Consider the following 20,562-nt stretch of genomic DNA (forward strand, 5'->3'; position numbering starts at 1 on the left):
ATCAAGACCTGCGTGAAGACCAAATTTCTGACCGTTGCACTCAAGCATTTCAACTTCAGAACTCCTTTCTTGCTTTCTGCACTAGTTGATGGCTTGTATTTCCCACCCCACAAACCTCTTTGTGTTCCCATACTGTAGCATCGCCTAAGTGCTGCATCTCCAATGCAGCATCTCCATACTCCTACTAGGAGTAACTATCTGTACCTTGTGTTTCTCCTCCTTACCGTTTCCTCCCCCAAATTCTTGCCCTCAAGTTCCAGCAAAGCTGGTTCTGTCCTTGTGCAGCCTTTCCTTGTGCTTTCCCTGCCACAAAACCTGCACTCGAGGGGCTCCCATGTTCCCTTAGGTATCTGGTCACTTCCTTGTATCTCGTCACAATCTCTCCAAAACCCTCGTATTTCATCTTCTGAGAGCTTGCTTGCTTGCTTTTTTTTTTTTTTTTTTTTTTTTTTTTTTTTTTTGGGGGGGGGGGGAGGGTGGGAGAAAGGGAGGGGAGAGAATGCGGTAAAGAGAAAAGCTGATTTATGGATTCAGATGGAAGTTGCTTCTCTTGCTGCGGTATGGCTGGTAGAAAGCTTGATGCACATCACTATGGCTTAGTGTTAATACCAGGGCTCTCCTTACAGCTTGGCTTGTTTGCAGGCTGTAAGCCAGAGCGACTGCTTTGTTTTACTTGTTTAAAACATACTGAAGTATTCTTTGGACCCGTTATTTCCTGAAAGGTGCTTATCAGTTTTCTGTGCAAGAAGACGCGTTTGCCACTAAGCCACAGAAAAATTGCTGTACCTATGGGACAGTGATTCTTATAGCAGAGTTATTGCTTATGTTGATATATATAAACAGCACTTGGTCTGAGTGGACTGTGCTTGCCTATGTCTTGCACATCTTGTCATGGACATAACAGGCAGCAGATGCTCAGTTGGAAGTAGCTTTGAACTGTTCTCTCTGCCTCTATAAGCTATAACTAAAAAAAGCTTACCACTTTTAGCAGTCCATATGCTCTGCTGAGCCCTAGCGTAAGGACAGGTAACAAATTTTACCTGTTAATAGCTGAACTGAATCTGGAACTTTCTCTGGCATGTAAAGGTTTCTTCAACCAAACAAAGTTAGTTGGGCTTGAATGTTGGGATTAAGCCTTAATAAAGACTTACATCCTAGTGTATATAAATAATTAAACCCTATTAAGACAATTTTACTCCTTTATGTGTTAGAGTAGCAGGGCAACCTACAGGATTTGGTGAATTACTAATGTTTTTTTGCATATGTATGCATGCATATGTATACAACAGAGTTCATATTTACCATACATGAATTATTGTTAATTAACACCAGATTTTAAAAAGCATTTTAGAGTTAATTTACCTTTGTATTAAGGAATGGTTGATTCTAGTTTCATGTCTGTCTTTCTCTGCAGGAGTTATATGAACATTTGAAAATACAACAGATGCTTAGATGAAAGGCATCATGTAAACTTTTTTTCTTTTTGAGGGGTGTGTTGAAGAATGGGCCACATACTGTTTGCAATTAAGCATTTACTGAACTAAGGTCTGTATTTGAACCTCTTCCATAGTAGTTAGTAGTAGGCGATGAGGAAAGGTGACACTATAATATATTTATCAAGTTATGGTAGGTTATTATACTAGAAAATCACCTCTAAGGGATTTTTAATTTTTGCATAAAATCCAGTTGTCATGTTCTTTTCAGTGCTAGGATTAGATAGGATGCCTGAAGTCTGTGCTAGATGTGCTAGTATATGCCGAATGTGGAATTGGTTTTGTGAGGGAAAACTAAATTCAGATGAAAATCATTTATGTAATTTTCCCTAGGAAGGCTGCGTGGGTTTTCTGTTTGCCTAAGAGTGTGTGTGGAGCAGGGTTTTTATTTGTTGTCTTATTTGAATATAATGAAATTATGCAGAACTGCAGTATTGCTGGTCACTGTTTAATTCTGGATTGTATTAGTAATGGCATGTGTTAATGGGTCAGGTATTAGGTAAAACATTGAATACTTTCGATTTGTGACCCTTACTCAAAAGAATTTTCTTTATTTTTGAACAGACATTTGCTAGCAGAGAAAATGAATTTTGATCTTTAAACTTTAGTTTCTTGTTCTGTTTTGCTTTACTCATCTGCCTCCCCCAAAATAGAGACCAGTTCTTTCCTCTGTCATTCACTTTGCTGGTCGTCATGTGATTAATAAGAGTTTTGTGTTCTTTAATAGGGCAGACTGAACTTCTGTATCTTCTTGAGAAATAAAATCACCCCTACTTCTCCGTTCAGCATGTTTTCTTTTTGACCCCGTAGTCATGGTGGAGTCAACAGTGATGTTCTGCAGACCTGTCCTGGCGTTGTTGGGGCCTTGTATGTATTTGATACAGGAAAAGAGAGGACAGCTTGAGTGCAAGTTTCTCTTGCAGTTCCTGTTCAACAGAAGTTTATTTGAAATGAGAAAAATGAAGTTGGTGTTTGTCAAATAGTAAAGGACCAAATATGAAAGTGAACTTTTAAGGAACAGACTCTGTACTTTCCCTAGGAGCATGTAAAGGGAGATCCTCATTTACGTGCCCTTCACAAGGTGCAAGGAGAGTCGTAGCCCTTCTATTGAAGGAAAACAGGGACAGTTCCTTCTCTGCATTTCTGGAGGCATGTGTCGCTTCAAAGGCGGAGGGAAAGGGGCATGAACACCGTGCAACTCAAACTTCTTGTAACACTGTACACTATCAATGTCAAAATGAATCTGGGGATAGATGCAGCTGTTTCTTCAGGAGAGGTCCCCTTTTAAGTTTAAGGGCTTTACAGCAAGAGGAAATGTATTTAAAAATAGAACAGGAGAAGTCGTTCACTTACCTGGCAGCATCGTTAACCAGTAACTCATCTGCATTACTGTTGTTGTCTTCACAGGATGTATATTAAAAAATGATACCTAGTTTATAGTGATACATGTCAACAATAGAAGAAAAAAACCCAAGACATCACTCTAGGATTTGCTTATGGACGCAGCTGTCTTTGTTTTCAGTAACAATACTTAGGGCTCTCAATTTCATAAGCAATTGCTTGTGTGGGAGTTGGGGTTTTTGGAGTTTTTTTTTTTTATGGTAACTATAAATAAATTTCGGAATAGGGGAGAAATTATTGAAGAAATTGGATTGGATCTGAGGAGAGCTACAAGTTGGTTACAGAACCTCAGAGTTTAGACCCTGTAATTTCGTATCTACTCTGAGTTGTTAGCATTTTCACATTACAAAGGCTGTGAGGTGAATGTTACACCTCCAGAGAACTAGCTCCCAATCTTCACCTTTATATTCTGTTGGAGTATTAAAACGCAGTCCTGTACTGCCTTTTGCAGATATATGAACTTTGCCTTTGTGAAGCTTTGGATGAGATTTTGGTTATTTGGACTGAATCCTCTGCAAGTTTTATAGCTAGCTTCAGTTTTATGCCTGTAATCTGCAGTGTACATTCTGCCTCCAAAATTGCTGAAGCAACTATAGAAGACAGAAGCTTATTTCTAACATAACTCTTTTTATATGTCTCAGACTCTGGCAATGAAACATTAGCCTCCTAAAATAATGGTATGAATTCTCTCCAGCTGATTTTCCCCCACCGCTTGCAAGTTGATCTAAAGTTACTATCATACTGATTACTTTGAAAAAAATATTATTCCATAGGAGCAGGCATTCCAGAGATAGTTACTTGTCTATTTATATCAAAATGTTATTCATTTCTACCTATTTGCATTTTTCACTAATTTTTAGGAACCTTGTGATCAGCACAAGAGATTTCCCTCCTTTCAATCCAAATACTATTTCAGATGTGTGGCAGGTAATAGACATTGATGAATAAATGCTTCGGATGTAATTTCTTTTTCAAGGGAAAAAAATCCAGTGCTCTTGATTACATTAGAACTTAATTCAGGGGTAAAAATAAAATATGACAGGAGTTTTCTGCAGAGTGGCTTTTCCAGTTAAGTTGATGATTTCTACAGGGGAACACCTCATAAATAATTCAGGTAAGACAGAAGCAAGTGCCTCACTGGCCAGTGACTCAGGGAAGAAATCGTGTTGGAACCAAAGCATCCTATGTAAATTGCATGGTAGTCTTAATGTTCATGTTTAAGTATTAATAAGCTTGGTCCTATAGGATAGTCAGAGGTGCAGTCAGATTGGAATCCCAAAGAGTGCATGTGTATATCGCTTCTGAAGCTGTCAGAAATAGTCTGCTTTAAAACAGAACTAAATGGCTGGTCTGTGTTGCCTGAAGTAGTACCAGGCGGCAATTCTTAGGCAACTTAAATTGGCTTATAAAAGAATATGGTGTCAAAATTTTACAGATAGGTCTGGAACGACTATAGTGAAGAAGCAGATAAACTGCCTTTCACATTGCTGTGCTTCCTGAAGGCTTAGTTTGTTGGTGTAAATACTTGTATGCAAGAACAGAAAAAAGATTGAATAGAAATGAAATATCTTAAAAATTGAACTATGGTAGCTAATGCAAGAAATGCATGGTCAATACCAAAAGTTGTTTTAATTTCCATATTTATTAAACAAGTTAAATATTTGCTGTGCAAATAGGCCTGCTTCTGTACTAGAGAAGATAATGTGTTTTATCTGAGAATCTGTGAGGAGTTTACAAAGGTTACTTAATTTCTACATCCTGATTCAGGTTTCAAAAACTGCTAACATACTTGCTTTATGCTTGGAAGGAGTTAACTGAAAAGTTAATGGGTGAATTGTCATTTTTATTTATCTTTTTCAGCAGTGCTGTTTAAGGCCAGAGTTTGTCCTCTACGGTGATTGTGGCTACTGAATGCCCCTTTTAGATGGGGCCGGTCTGCTCCTTTTGCTTCTTCCCTACTCTCATCATGGCTTTGTGGCCTAAGGACTTCAGTGCAGCATGTAAAACTTGTTTGAGCATCCCAGAACTGAAAACACGCTCCAATGTGCAGTGACATCAAAAGCTCAACGGGATATGCAAATGGCTTAGGACAAGACCTTGAATCTCCTATACAGTGGCTCTAAATAGCTTTGTGCTAGCTATGGTGTAATGTAAATTAAGTGCAGCACAAACCCAAGGATGTGATGATAGTCCAAAGTAGAGAAGCACACTCCTCACTTGTCAGGTGTCTAATTAGTAAGGTTGAGGAGATGATATACTTAGTAACATATTTCCTGAAACATTTTTGTTAAAGGTTTTACTTCACATCTAAGATAACTGTTTTGAAATAGTACTATATACTATACCTACATAATTTTGAGCTTTAATAACTTGCTATTTTTAAACTGAAACAAATTTCTTCTTGGCAGTTTTTTACCTGTTAGGAATAACAATATTGTATATAGCTCTTGCATACTGCCTTTGTCTTTTGCAGTGTGCCTTACGGGATATAATAGGTTTTAATTAAACCAACTCAGTTTGACAAAAAATATTTTAATGATGCTCTGGAATGTCATTAACTTTAATTTAATGGTGCTTAGAGCACATTGACACAGGGAACTGCTATGACATGTTTATATTTCAGTGCTCCTTGGATCAAAAGTCTGTGCTAATAGAAAAAGGCACAGTATTTATAGTGCTCTCTTGATGACATAGGTCATCAATTCTAAAGGCTGCAGGGAACAGTATGGCATGGTTACAGAGAAGTAGGTGTGATTCCACAGAGATTTAATTACCGTTTTAGCAAGAGTATCTAAATTTCAGCCTTCTGATAGCTTCTGGTTTCTTTTAAAGAATTTCTTAAAATACTAGTTCAAGATAACAGGTCAGATTCAATTTCAGCAAACAAAAACTGGGAAATGTGGAATAAAACAAAAAATTTCAAAGTATTTTAGTCTTTAAAAGAAATCTTATCCTGTCTATGGTGAGTGTGGTTTTTAGTTAATGATATGAACAAGATGTCAAGTAATGTTGCTGCAAACTAACAAGTGTTTCTTATTGGGTGATGTGGTAACTGGCCACATGTGTCTGTCATGCAAGCTGCAAGGTCAAGTAGTTAACTTAAAACATCATCATGGTGTTGGCATTTTGTGATCATGTTTTTCAAGTTGGTGAGCTGTCCGGTTAGCTTCAAATGTTCTGTGGAGCAGTGTAGGTCATACTAGTCTTTGAGCTTGTCCCTGCAAAAGTACTTGGGGGAGGGACCCCCCCCCCCCCCAAAAAAAAAAATCCCTAGCTTGACATAAAGAACATAATTTGTATTAATGCCTTTTTCTGTTCTCTTAACAGACTTGTTTCTCTATGAAATGGAGAAACCAAGCTGGTATTCATGCTAGAGGTTTCTCATTCAAGCTGCAATTTATTCATAGTTAAATGCTAACTCTCATAAATTGCAAACATAGCTTACACTTACAGAAGATTGAGATATTGTAGTCCTGTTTAGGACTGCTTGGGTTTCTTCAGCCTTTCACCCTCCTCTGTCCTTTCCTTGATTTTCAACATCTCCTGCAGACTAAGAATTATATTCTACTCTCCTTGGTTTTTCTCTTAACATGTTCTCTTCCCAAGTTAGGACATAGGCTGACCCACTTCTACGAAAGGCTGTGTTTAAATATCTTTCCTTTGGCTTTTGTCTGACAAGTTGCTAAAAACCAGATTCCTTAGTTTTCCCAGCTAATAATTTATTAGAACTTTTCTCTTGCTTTTGTGTCTCTTTTGGACAGGCTTGAGAATTACTTCTCAATCTCTGGAGTCTAACTGCATATAAATTAGTTCTTTCATTTGCCTTACTGTGCTAACCACTTTCCATTAACGTGCTTTCAAAGATCACTAGCAACATTTTCCATTTTCTTTGTTCCAAAGGCCTCATATATCAGTGTGAGATTGCAACATTAAGATAGTCTTATAAACCATTTAAACTGCAACATACAGTTATGTATAGTTGTGGCATATGTTTTCTGTATGTTTTTATGTTTTAATATTGCTCCTCAGGAAAATCTTACTAATTTTATCTTAAGGGTCCTCTTTGGCTTTCATATATGTTGAATGATATTTTATCAGATCACAACTTTCTATTGAGCATTTATTGTGCTATCAAAGACCGATAGCCAGCTTAAGATTTGCCTCTTGTAAGGAGGATCCCCATGTTGCTCAAATTGAGGGATGTATAGGGGCGTGTTTATGAGATCGTGTTGGTGCTCTCTTGTCTTATTTAAATCCTGTCCCTCAGTCATTTGCGTGTTGGTATGTTCGAGGCCTCTGCTTTGGTGTATGTCTCCTTCTCTTTGAGGAAGAACTGGTAGAGGAGTGGGCCTTCCCTTTTTCCAGCCTGGACGCAATTGGTGTGCTCTGGTGGGGACGGGGCCCTGTGGTGCAGACGTGCTGAATGCGCGCACTGCTCAGCTAGTGGAGCTGCATGGGTGGGGGTGTTTACCAAAGTCTAGCTTTTGTGGCTATGCAGCAAGGTTGCTGAACGTGTTTCAGTCCTCCTGGTCTCACCACTGGTCCCCTCTGGGCTCTGCCTGCTCTGAGTGCAGTGCGCTTCCAATGCAGGAGAACCGGCTGGAAACACTTGAACCTGCTGATGCACATAAGAGGGACAGGGTGCTTCAAGGCTCAGATCTGTGAGAAGGCTTGTTTTCCTCATCTCCATCCTTTCCCTCTGTAGTTTTTCTCATGCCGCCTTGGACAAGAAGCCAAGACCTTGATGGTCAAAGGCAAGGGTATGTTCAGACATTCTCTTGAATATAACTTTATTTGGCATAAAATTGCCTTGCACTGAAAGTGACTGCAGAACTGATGTTATGTCCTTCTTGGGAAGGAGCTTAAACACATTTAATGTTTAATGATGAACAAAGCTGGAGGTTTTTTAACCTTTTCAGACTTTTGCCTTAGTGTTTGTTACCATTCTGTCTAGTGAGAAAATACCATCTTTGACTAAAATGAAACTTTGCATTCTGATTTCTCTAAGACTCCAACAGAATCCCATAGTTTTGAATGCTAATCCTGCTAAAAGTCACTTTTACTTATGCTAGTGATTTGTTTTAATTAGTGGCTGTATGCAATAGGGACATAGACTTCTGATGTGTGCTTAGCTTTTGCTGTTACTGTATAAGCAGTTGTGCTTTGGCATGGGAATATTTATGCAAAAGTTGACTGTACATGACAACACTGATAGTGGTGTCAGAGCAGTGCCTGTTGGGAACTCCCCTAAAACTATATGAGAATTCAAGAGAAACTAAAGTTCATTAAAGATTTCTGAGAAGTGCTGGTGCTAAGCAGGAGCTTAATGGAGCTACATAGTGTACTAGGTCTGATCAGCAGGTCACATAAAGTCTGTTTATTCTCCATTGTTCTTTATCTGCCACTGAAATGTTTATATCCGTGACAATTTAAGAATGTAACAGAATCATGTCAGTCACTCAACTGATTCCATTTCCCCTGGACTTTTACTATAGATCTAGATAGTCTAGACAGCCCTTGGTGCTACCAAGAAGTGTTCCAGTGCTTTTTGGATTGTACTGGATGCTCACTTCTGAACATCTGTAGGCACAGAAACTTTTGGTATAAAACATGAGTTTCATGGTGTACATTTGAGGTGTGGTGTTCTTAAGATTGAAAAATAATTTTGAATTTTTGAGTAAGTGGACTCATGGTATAAGTGAGTAATAGCAAATAAATTGATTTGCCTCATAAAGGATTAATCTGCTATGGTGATAGAATGGATTCTGTAGTCCAGATATTGATGCTAGGAGGAAGACAATGCAGATGGTCAGGAGTCAAAGTCATGAGATTATGAGAAAATGATGACAGTTCAGCGGAAACAGTGTTAGTAAGGCTTCTGTAAGAGTGCAGCTGGGAAAGAAGGACAGTAGCTAGGAAATATCACACTATTACAGAGACACTGAAAAATGTGGTTAGAGGTTTACTGGAGCAGAGAAAGTGCTGGTACAACAATGGGAAACTAGATGGATTTGGAAGGTGATTTATCAAGTTGTGTATCTCATACACACATATGCATGTATGTATACTTTGTCATCAACGTATGCATAAATGGAAGCTGTAATAGCACTCTGAGTTTTTGAGAATGTGCTTTTCAAGCTCTTGTTTTATAGTTCCTGATGCCATTAGCATCCCTTTGCTGGGGCTGTACTTGGTGTGCTGCTGGAGGAACCAGGTATAATTATTATACATAATACGTTTTCGAGCAGAATTAATTAGTGGTAAACCCTGGCAATTGCTTTGTCCAAAGAAGAAATTGTGTAATACTGTTACGAGTGCATATGGAGTTGTACACAGAAGGTACACTTTTGGAGACTGTCTCAATTTTTACTCTTTTCTTGGATATCTGTTCTCTCATACCAAAAACATATATAGAAGTGGATTTTTACAGCTACTGTCCCCTTTCTGACTTCGATGAATATAATCTAAGTGGGGCAAGAGGAGTTAAGTGGAAGAGCCTGAAGTTAAAAAGATTGATAATTCATGTATCTCAACTTAGACTGTCAATATCCAGTTACTTTTTTACTCACAGATGTGGACAACAGCAAAAAAGGTATCTACTGGTTTGGGTTGAGATTTTGTTAGGTGCCAACTCTTGCAGTGAGATTTGGGTGGCTTTGAGTTCCTTTGAAAACCCATGTGTCAAATAGTACTTGAGCATTGTCAAATGTTTATGAACACAGCAATAGTGGCTAAGCTCAAGTGCACAGACAAGTGTCTTGGCTAAAGGAAGTGCTGCAAATCAGCAGCTCCCTTCAGCTACAACAGCAATTGTGGCTAGTTATGATTAGGAGCAATCTTTGAGGTGCTTTGGTGGAAGGCCATTTAGAGTTTTAAGCTTAAAATACTTAGGAAATAATTGTCAAAAAGCTAGAAAATCTTGAAGCTGTATGTGGCTTTTGAAAGGGCTCAAATAGTTATGTAGATGACCCACTGAGCTATGGGGAAAAAGCAAATCTGTAAGGCTACTTAGGATTTCAGAAGACCTATTCTGGAGAATGAATCAGGAAAAATACCACCCCTTGCTATGTGAAGAAAATTAACTTCCTAATTTCTTTTCTTCTCTGCCAGAAAGAACACATCTGAGGAAAGTGGGATTTTTTTAATTGTGTTTATAATTCAATTCCTGTTCTTCACACAAGAACTATTTTGCTATAGCAACTTTACTAGCACCCAATAGAGTTCATACATAGCCTGTAAGCATTTTTTTTCTTTGTAAACACCTTCTTGAAAGCAAAGATTTTGGTCATGGTTGGGTGAAACTCCATGTCACGGAAGCATCCATTAGACTGGAAGGCAGACTAATTAGATGTCTGCCTTTTGGTACATGATATTAAGACTTAAATTCTAGCACACCTAAAGTTCATGCGATTCCAGGCATCAGTCAATTAGACGAAGGAAAAACAGGTCAATTTTATTAGACTCCATGACTCAGGCAGTTGATTATCCTGAGAAAACACAGGGCTTGGTGCTTTAACAGAGGGTTTGCTTTTGTAATTGATTAACTGCTGCCTCCTGCTCTATTGACCTTCACTAATTTGTAGTATTGTCTGTCATTGCTTATCTGCAGCGCAGTGGGAAGGTTCCTATGTAAGCACCAACATCACTCAGGTCAGAGGGGGCTTCATCCGTCTCTGTAGTCTGTTCATTTTGATCGTGCGTACAGCCAGGCTGCAAGCTTGCGGCTGGTTGGTTCTGCACATCCACCTGAAAATCTGCAGCCTTTGTCATGCTGCTGCTGTTGTAATTGTAACAAAATGAGTAATAAAAATAGCTATGGGTCATTTAAAGCCACTGTGAGTTTCTTCTGCTGTGGTCCTGTGCCTGCCCCAGAATCCTGCCTTCTGCAGGGGGGGCAAAGAGGCCGGCTTTGTTTTGCACACTGTCTCTTGACAGTTTAGGGGCATGCTGGCTTGCCCTGTGCCATGTGGTGGCCCATAACAAAGGACTTACCCTGTTCTCCTGATTGCTGAAAGCCCCTACTTTGACCTATCAGCAGGGAGGCTACAGCTGAGAGAAAACTGCCTCAAACATTGACTTGAAAAAGTTGCAATAAATACCCTAATGCTGTATTTCCCAATGTTTTGGATATGTCTATATGAAGTGGAAAAACATGTCAGTGTTCACTGGGGCATGCCAAGATTCCAACTTTCAAAGAAATCTTTTTTTTTTTTTACTGTTATTACCAATGTAATGTTTAAATGGACATTTGGCACTTGTGTTGGGTAAAAACATTGTGGCAAAAGTGCTGTAGGATCACTGGTTTTGGGCAATTTCTGTATCTCATTTTTGCTGCAGGATGATTGTACACATAACAAATTGACTTTTTTCCTCCTTTACCTTCTGATGAAGTATCAGTTCTGTTTGCATTATTTCCTATAGCCATAATGTATTTTATTGTGACAATACCATCAACTGTCTCTTTTTTAATACACATTTTAAATGCCTTTATTTTAATTTCATCTCACTGTTCAACATATAGCAAGCTTCATATTTCAGCAGGTGATTCTTCAGTTCCTTTGTTTCTTCCCTTTGGATATTTGTACACATGTACCTTGTTTTCCCCTTACTTTACATGGGCTAAGTTGTTACATGTGGTAGTTCCTCCACATTTCTTCCTCTAGATGTGCTGATGTTGCTGTTTGAAGCTTTTCAGTAAGTTGTCTAGATACCTACTCAGAAGCCTTGGTGCTAGGGCTCAGCAAGCAGGTGATTGCTTTTTCTCCGTCCATAATGCGATGGAGGACCGAAACATGCTTTTTCACTTTCCTGCTCTATATACCTGTGTGCTATCCCGATTATTAATCAGCTTCATTTGAGTATTTGAATTGTTTCCCATGCAGAGGTTCTAGTTTGACATTTTTCAGGTTGATTTGCAATGTGTTTTGTATTCCAAACCTTCCATGTTTTCCAAACCATACACTTATGTATTCATAACCACTGCTGACGTGGTATCAATCAGGAATAGAATTTGATATATTTTCTTTCTACTCTAGATTGTGAATAAGAATACTAAATGACTTGTTCCTATGTTCTAGCTTGAGCCAAGCAATACAAAGTAAAGGGAAAAGATTCTTTAAGTTCTGATTCTGAAGCAATTTTTTGTTTACTCTTCCTTTGCTTACTCAGTCTTGAATGTCTGGAAAGATGGTGGGTGAATTAATGAACAGTCAGCAGTTTCACTTTGGCAGAAGTCAATGAAAGTCTTTTTAATGGCATTTTACCCTCCTTATCCTCCCTCTGGCCTTGCTACTTTAAATTACTGTTCAGAAACCAATTTTAACCCATATGGAATGTGGAAAAGCACTAAAATTCATTCTGTGCATCTTGATGAATATTTGAAAGACAAAAGCCTGATGAATTTTTGAGTCCAGCACTCCAGATTTTGCAAAGAAACTACATTTCTGGAACAAGGCAAGCTGAGACTAAAAAGTTACTACCTGTAGCCTGAGAACTTTGCTCTTGCTTTGACTGATGTTGTGTAGCTCTGAATCCTTCAAGGTGATGCCACATGAATCCTAAACAGTATTACTCACCGATCTGGATGATGAAGCAGAAAAATAACTTGTGTGAATATTTAAGCCTGCAGCTGTGTTGTACTGAGTTTCCTTTAACTTGTGCTCCTGTCTGTCTTGCACTGTTTTTTTGGGAGGAACACTACTATTTGTGTACTCGAGAGCCTTAGTGGCCAGATCTCTTCTCCAGTGTGACAAAGCACCATTATTGCCCACAAGTGAAGTACAGATGAATGAAAATAAGCTGACTGTGCTTGGGAAGCTGCAATAAAATGCTGTTCTCCTTTGATTTTGCACATTACAAAGTTTTGAAAGAAAGCAAGTGTTCCACAGTTGTCTGGGAGGTGAGGAGAAAAGGACAAGATCATTCATGAAGAGTGTTTTAAATTTCTTGTATAGCTAGTGGGAAGAAGGAAAATAGTAAACAAGTTTTGCATCTTAAAGGAGTTTCATAAATTCCATGTATGTTCTTGGGTTTTATTTTCCCCCAGCCGCCAGCTAACATCTATCTCACTATCTCAGTAAAATTGCTGGAGTGAAGCGCAGATGAAGAGTGGAAAGAAATGAAGGCAAGGTCAGGCCCAAAATAAAGAAGCTTTCTGGGTTCCACAAAGCTCTTTATGCCCATGCAGAATGGAAAGTGTTTTTTCTCCTGTTAACAACACTTCATCTTAGTGACAAGTAAATGACTGAAATGCAGAGTGAGGCAAGGGAGGGGAAATAGGGCTGATTTGATTTTGTCTCCGTTTCCAAGATGTGATCAAAGACTGACTAAATTTGAGGGAGTTTTTTAAAGATAATTAATTACAGCTTGTAAAAATAAAAATAAAAAAAATTATTACAGCCTCCCAAACTTACTAAATATTGTGTGAGATCTAGGTTTAACACTGATATGGATTGTAAGTAATACATTATTTTTTTAATGCATTTCATCAAGAATAATTTCAAACTGCTTGCAAGTGGCTGTGGCTTATGTACAAACATATATAGTGTATGCCAGAGGCCAAGAGAGTCTAAAGACCATCTTATGAAATCACTTTGAAAAATTTTTTTCAGGAGTTAGCTCCTTAGTACTGCTGAAAATTAGGCAGTCTTAGTCGCCGAAGTGAGATGTAGAGGTGTTTGCAATTGCTGTATTAAGAATGTGTCATAGAGTCTGTGTGTATATTTATATAGAGTGCTTTGCCTCAAGTAATTTGTATAGAGAATTTTTCTTATCGGGATTATACCTGTCATCTTAATAAAACAGTTGACACTTTGATCTAATGAGCATATGCATTTTGAGTTGCCTGTACGAAATGAGCCTTCTGGTAAGAGAAGGGAGTGTTGAAACAGGAGGGGAGGGCTGAGGAGCAAAATTGCCCTTATTAGATGATGGAAGAAGGTGGCAGTGCCTGGAGGAAGAACTCAGCTGGATGCTGAAATGGGCAGATTGGTGTGGAGGCTGGGAGGAAAGTCTGTGAATGCAGTCCAATGGGGAAGAAATATCAGACCATGCAGAGGGGAAAAAAAAAAAAGCAAACTTTCTTTTGAGTTATGAGGAATGCTTAGTACTTAATGTTAGAAATGTCAGAGCATGTGATGTTAGCATGCATAACTGACTGTACTCTTGTGTTTTGAAAAGACATGTTCAATGCAGGGAGAGAATTTGCTGTTCTGCAGTATGATAAAGCAAAGAACTGGGAAATTGTCTTAGGTTCAAGATAACCAGTCTGAGTTTTGGAGGCAAAAGGAGAAAAAAAGCTGGCCTATTCCAAGAACCTGATGGTAAGGCAGCTAGATTCCTTTAGGGAGGAATCATAAATCAGATAAACCTCCATCTTGCTTTTCTGGTTTTTTTTTTTTCATTCTATGTATTGGCTTCCCCATATTTTTCTGGTGTTTTTCTAGTTAATCTTATTATTTTAAAAATTTCTATAGAGAATGTTAATAGTTTGGTAATCTTTATGCTTCTAGGCCAGAGACCTACAGCCGCATCTACAAGGAGACAATCACTGATGTCCAGAGCATCTGGAGGAGTCAATGCTGTACTTTGGAGAAGAAAAAAATTACTGAGAATGTACAGGGAGACTATGGGAGTAAAAGGCAAACTTCAACTATATAAGCAATTTTTGTCATCTGCTGTGCTGAATTAGTGCTTTTTTTAATGTACAGAAGGCACTTGGCTGAAAGTCAATGTTGATATGTTATGGTACAATGAAATGTTGCTGCTTGCGTGTAAACCCAGGGTTTAAGTCTACTGCTCTGCTTATCTGGCCTTCTCATTCATGAACAGAGTTCTGAATTAGAGCATCCAGCTGTGGCCTTGTCTGAAGAATTCAGACTTCCTGGGAATGTGATACTTGTTTCAGTGTCAAAACACCCCAAACTGCTGGAGACACTCCCTGTGAGCTAAAGCCAACAGGGAGAGGCGGTGGTTCTGTTCCTGAACTAACTGGAAGCAAGTCAGTGATGAAAACAACTGGATATTACTGCTGGCTGTGGTTACAGGGATAGTTGCATTTGTGATTTTCCACTCTATATGGGGCATGTTTTTAGCTAAGCATGACTCCTTGGTGAGGTCAAATGTCCACCTGCCTTGTCTGACAGGGTCAAATGGGGTAGCCTGTTGAATGTAGAGGTGCATTGGCATGCTCTGTTTTTGATAGTTTCTGTTCCTTTTAGCACAGGCATATGCTGAGACAAAAACAGTATCTTAATATCCAATAAGCTTGAGATGTGTTTTTCCTTATTTTAGTTATCTGAGTAGAATTCTGTAATTCTCAGTTTTGGCCTGTGTCACCAGTGTGAAACTCCTGTATTTATCAAAGGCATTTTTCTCTTTCGTTCCATTTGGCCAGATAGGTGCAGCAGCCTTACTGTAAGAAGTTCTTACCCAAAGATGCCCCAAAGCCTTTTCTGTTCTGTCTATCTCAAGATATTAGCCTCCTTTGAACAAGATGCAGAATTTCAAAGGCTGCAACTGCTGTGCTCTAATGCATTGGTCACCTAGTCACTTCATTCTTACAGATGATCATTCAGGACCAAGTTAACTCTTGACTTGTGTTCTAGCTGATGTGAGGATTGTAATGAAATGCAGAAATGTGTATTAAAATTGGTGAATGTCCTTCCCTTCCTCTCCACAAACCTGTATTTGATCTTTGTTATTTAATGACCGGTTTTACTGCGTTGTATCCCTGATGAACTGCTGTCAATCCTCAAGTACTTCTACTTCTTGTTCTTCCTCATGAAGGGTATACCTGACAGGACTTGGCAGGTATGGACAGAAGGGAGATCCTCTTAAACCCATACTACCATTTAATCAGGAAGATGGGTCTGGGATACCACCCCCCTCCTCCTCTGGACCAGTCACACTGCTTCCATGTTGCATCTAGTTTCCTAGTCTTTTCTGGTCTCTTGCCTGTGGAGTAGGATCAAGGCCTAAGAATATAATGTTCTATCACTCTTAACTACTGATTTAAAAGAAAAAAGTTACTAAGCCACCTGTTTGCATTAGGATCAAGATAAGACTTAAAGGAAAACCAATTTTGCCTCTATGTGCCAGACTTGGGAAGACAGGAAATAGGGCTGGTGCTGTGCAGTAGGGTTGGGTGTCCAGGAGGTGGCACTTGAAGTATTCCATTGCACCGAGAGCAGAAACCAGCCTGTAAATGAAGAGGAAAGGCTGTATTTGTTAGCTCTGTGCTAAAAGGAAAAGTCATAATGGAGTGGATGTGTGCTTTTATCCAAACACCTCAGGCATCCCTTCCGACCTTTGAATTAATGCTGGGTATGATTATGGAGTGGTACCCAGAATTAATTCAAAGGTTGGAAAAATGTGTGTTTGCCATTTGATGCCTGTGCCTTTTCTTTTTTGACTGACTTGAAAATTGCTAGGTAAATTCTAGGCTTTTGGGGAGCCTGCTTTTGTTTTCTTTCATGTTTTTTGTTTTGTATTTATCCAGAGGCTAATGTTCCAACTTGTTGTGCTTAGAGTATTATTGATGCTGACAGACAACCAGAATATTTTCTCATCTCAGCAATGATTTTAATCTTACCAGCTTGGTTTAAATGGTGTGAAAACAGCTTCCACCTGACTAACACTCTAGTCTATATATAAATAAATAGACCTGAAGTGTATTTTAAGTCTGGAAGGCAATGTGAGTAAGAAATCAAAGCACACCTGGACTAGTAGTCCATGACTAGGATATTTTCCCTTACTGAGCAGAAGCTTTATAGAGGGGCCTTGTCAGCTGGCTTATTAGTGCTATGGAGAAGATGGTTGTTTCAGCCACTTGCCTTAAATAGTTAGAAAACCACAAGCCACAGCTGGTATGACTTCTATAAAAAGAAATTACATGGCCTGAATCATAGGTGTTTAAAACATTTTCACCCTTAATAAGCTGGAACAACTAGCTGGGGATTCTTAGCTTTGATTAAATGCTTGGAGCAGCCAACCCTTCAACTGTACAACTTCCAAAATGGCAGGTGTTGATTTTTCTCCCTTAGGCAGCAAGTGAAAATGCACTTGTATTTCCGTTTACATTCAAACTGGAAAAAAAACAAAACAAAGACTTTTTTTAAAACTAGTTTCTGAAGAACAGTATTTACCATTGGGTGAATGATAGTAGCTAAATCCCCCTTGGTTTCCTTTTGTCTTACAGTGAAAGATAGGTCCTGACCTTGGATCTCAGTTATGCCTGGGCCTTTAGGCAATACTTTAGCAACATAAGTAGGTTTTAAATGAGACTCCTGAGACCCATTCAGGAGTGCACAGGTGTGAGGAGAGTGTGCTGGCCACCCCAGCTCTGATGTATGTAATTAGGCCAGATATGGAAGACTACTGTGCAGGTAGAGACCAGAAGTGTGTGGAGTGTATTCCTGGCAGCTGTGTGAACCAAAGCCTACATCTCAAGGGTGGATATACCAGGATGTCAGGAGATTATAGCTTTTGCCCCCATCCTTGTTAGCACTGCCCAAGAGCAAAGCAAGCTCCACGTTGTGTGATGGTGCCAAAAACAACCTGGCTATCTCCAGCTCTGGCTTAAACCTTTCTTTGGACCAAAAGAAAGCCTGGCTCCTCTCCAAGAAATGTAAGAGCTCAAAAGAAAGGTTGTGAAGTGCCTATTCCATTACTAAATGGATATTCAGCCTCATGGCCAGGTATGTCTGGCACAAGCACACTTACAAATTTCCATTTGCTTCCCACTGTGGAGTGCGTGTGTGTGTTGTTTGGGGGGTTGTGGGGTTTTTTGTTTTGTTTCTGTTTCAGATTTTTTTTTATTGGCAAATATTGTTAGCAGAATAAATGCTTTTACTTGAAATGCCTGTTGAAGATGCACACAAAAGAGCAGATCTGTAATGTTACAAATTCATGAAAGTAAATCTTCCCATGAAGTGTCCTCCTTTCTGCTGAACTCACCCCTCCCGTTCATACACTTTCCTGGCTAATGGTAAAACAAATGAAAAAGCTTCCTTCAGAAAACGCCTTCTACCACCACCTCCTTCCCTCAGAATATAGCCAAACTGCTCAAGCTGTCCTGACATTACTGGCAGAGTTAGGTTTCTGTGCAGTGTCTGTCAGCTATGCTCTGTTTATAAGCAGATTTCTTTCCAGTCAAGACCTTTGGACAGGGTAATAAATCTCAGCTGATCTTCATTTCTCTGTAATCTGCTCTTTTCTAGCATTTATGTGAAATTTGTATGTCATGGACTTTCCAGGGGATGAACTATAGGTCCAATCCACCAGAAGTACGGTATGACTCAGTTTTAGTGCTGTTATAATGTTAGCACCCAGGAATAACTAATACAAATAGGCATGTCATGTGGGGGCACTATTGTAGCCACTTACTCAGACTTCATCTCATTTGCATTTGAAAATTTACAGCAGCAGAATGTTTCTGCAAAAGTTTCCTGCCCTCCTAAAGCTGCTGTTTAACGTGAGCTTTCTTGTGGTTCAACTGCTGGTTATCGTTTTAAGTGATCTGTGCTGCTGAGTGGAAAAACAATAGCGAAAAAGGTTAATATAGGAAACGTAGCTTCCTGGGTTGCTTGTTGTTGAAGTTTAGTTTACTTCATTGATGAGACAAACGTTATTTTATCTATAAAAATTTCCTACAAAACAGTACCAGTTTCCCTATGAGTTCTGCCAAAGCAAATATTCCCATGGCTTTATCTTGTGACATAAGCTGATGTTCCATATACTTTTTTCTACCATAAAAAGACAGTCTGTATCCAAGATGAGTTTCCAATATCCCTGTCTTGCTGCAAGAGACAACAAATGTTTTGAGTCCATTTATTGGACGCTTTTCTGGAATTAACCCTTACACCAAACAGCTACATCTGCCTGGTTTTATTTTGTAGTAGCTGACCAGAAATGGAAAGAAGAAAAACGGGCAGTTTCAGTTGTTTGTATCATTTCCTGTTCTGTGATAAAGTTGCAATGAGATATTAAATGGACAATTTAAAGCTGTTGACAAAATGAAAGCCATGCTGTTTGTGATATTCCCATATGCTGAAAAGGTTGTCAGAATTGCTGGAAATTAAAAATACAAAAGCTTGTCACTAAGGCCATGTGTGTGTTTTGTGTTTGGAAAAGTCAGGTAATTCTCATACTGAAATGGTCCATACCCATATAACACATTCTGCAGATTCTCTTCCTCTTTTCTTCTGTAATTGTAAAAAAAAAAAAAATAAATAAATAAAAAATAAAAAAAAAATCTTAACAATGAAAGAATAAAAGTGCCACCCCCCAAACGTTACATCTTAGTAACAGACTTTGCAAAGGAAGGTACTGAAAATATTAGGTAGGCAGGGGCATTCGCTGTTCTAGCAAGCAATTTTGCCTTTCTGCAAATGACGCCTGTAAGAGTGTTAAGGTGTAGTGAGTAGGTTTTTCCTGCATGACTTATTACTTGTGGCCTTTTGTAATATCCCTTCAGCAGGGGGATGACATGACCTTTTCAGCATATTTATCAGTCTCAGCCTTATGGGGAAGATGATGTGGCATCAGAAATGTAGCTGCTGGGAGGAATGACCAATTCTAGAAGACTGGTCCAGAATCAGTTTTTGACTGGGATGCTTTGAAATGCTCTTATCCTGGTGCATGTATATGACTTCCTTTTGAAGCTCTGCTTTCAAAGAATAAAGTGTAATGCAGAACTCTAATTCCACAATGAGAGTTATTAAAAAGAACTTAAAATTAGACTAAATAGCAAATGAAATGCATCGGATGAAGCATGTGTTAGGTTCAATGAAAGATGCAGAATGATGAAATCTTGCTCTGTGTTTTATGAAAAGAGAGGAGGGGGGAAAGGACTTTACATGCCTTGTTTCCAGGGCAGAAGTATTGCAAAATTAGTGAAGAAAATGTCTTAGTTTCTGAATAATATAATGGATTTACTGGTTTGGAGACTGGAATAGGTATTTGTAACACAAAACACATTGTCCTCCAATGAAGCTGCTTTTGATTTTGTGAAAAGTGCTTTTTGCCTTTTTTCTCCAGAGGCATGATCCTTCTGTGGTTCCTCTTGCAGAGTGTCTCATCTTTGTAGCGTTCAAAGAGAGAGGATTTGATACTTGAGGGATGTGCTGACTTATTCATATTATTTCCTGATACTGCACTATGGCATTTCTCGCATGTTTCTTAGAGGCTTCAGATATTGGCTGTAGTCAGAATATTTGTATTAAAGGGTTGATCTTCATTTCATTGAAATGAATGACAAAATTTCTATTAATTTCAAAGGTGCCAGGGTCAAGACTTGGATGAACTGCTGTACTGATTCAGAAGGTCTGTTCTTTTACTCTTAAAAGATCATGCACTGTATCCCATTTCCATTTAAAGTATTTCTACAAAAAATATACTTGCTGCATTAATCCATTTACAGCAAAATTAATGATGTATGTGTATGAGTTCTTATATTATATTCCTGGCACTGTTCTGCAGACTTTGCACTCCCTCTCAAAACTTTCAGATCTTCTTTAGGTGGATATGAGTAAGCAAAGAAAATAAAACTGTACCCTAAAGGTAGATGAGAATGATAAGAGAATTCACTGATAGTGATATGGGAAGGAACAGGAATATGAAATTTAAACGATCACCTCATGTAATAACTCGTAGCTTCTAATACAGCAAG

At 38.7% G+C, this 20,562-nt stretch overlaps 1 protein-coding gene across 2 annotated transcripts in view; it reads left to right on the forward strand.

Moving 5' to 3' along the window:
• Positions 1-18,995, forward strand: part of LOC112992390 (tRNA-uridine aminocarboxypropyltransferase 2) — a 110,122-nt gene extending 91,127 nt beyond the window's left edge. For both annotated transcript variants that reach the window (XM_064501376.1, XM_026115409.2), the window contains one exon: positions 14,405-18,995. In XM_064501376.1, coding sequence (XP_064357446.1) covers positions 14,405-14,446 — 42 coding nt within the window. In that variant the 3' untranslated portion in view covers positions 14,447-18,995. The remainder of the gene's footprint in view (positions 1-14,404) is intronic.
• Positions 18,996-20,562: the final 1,567 nt, after the last annotated feature.

The sequence above is a fragment of the Dromaius novaehollandiae genome, chromosome Z (genome assembly GCF_036370855.1).
Source record: "Dromaius novaehollandiae isolate bDroNov1 chromosome Z, bDroNov1.hap1, whole genome shotgun sequence".
Taxonomy (NCBI): Eukaryota; Metazoa; Chordata; class Aves; order Casuariiformes; family Dromaiidae; genus Dromaius; species Dromaius novaehollandiae.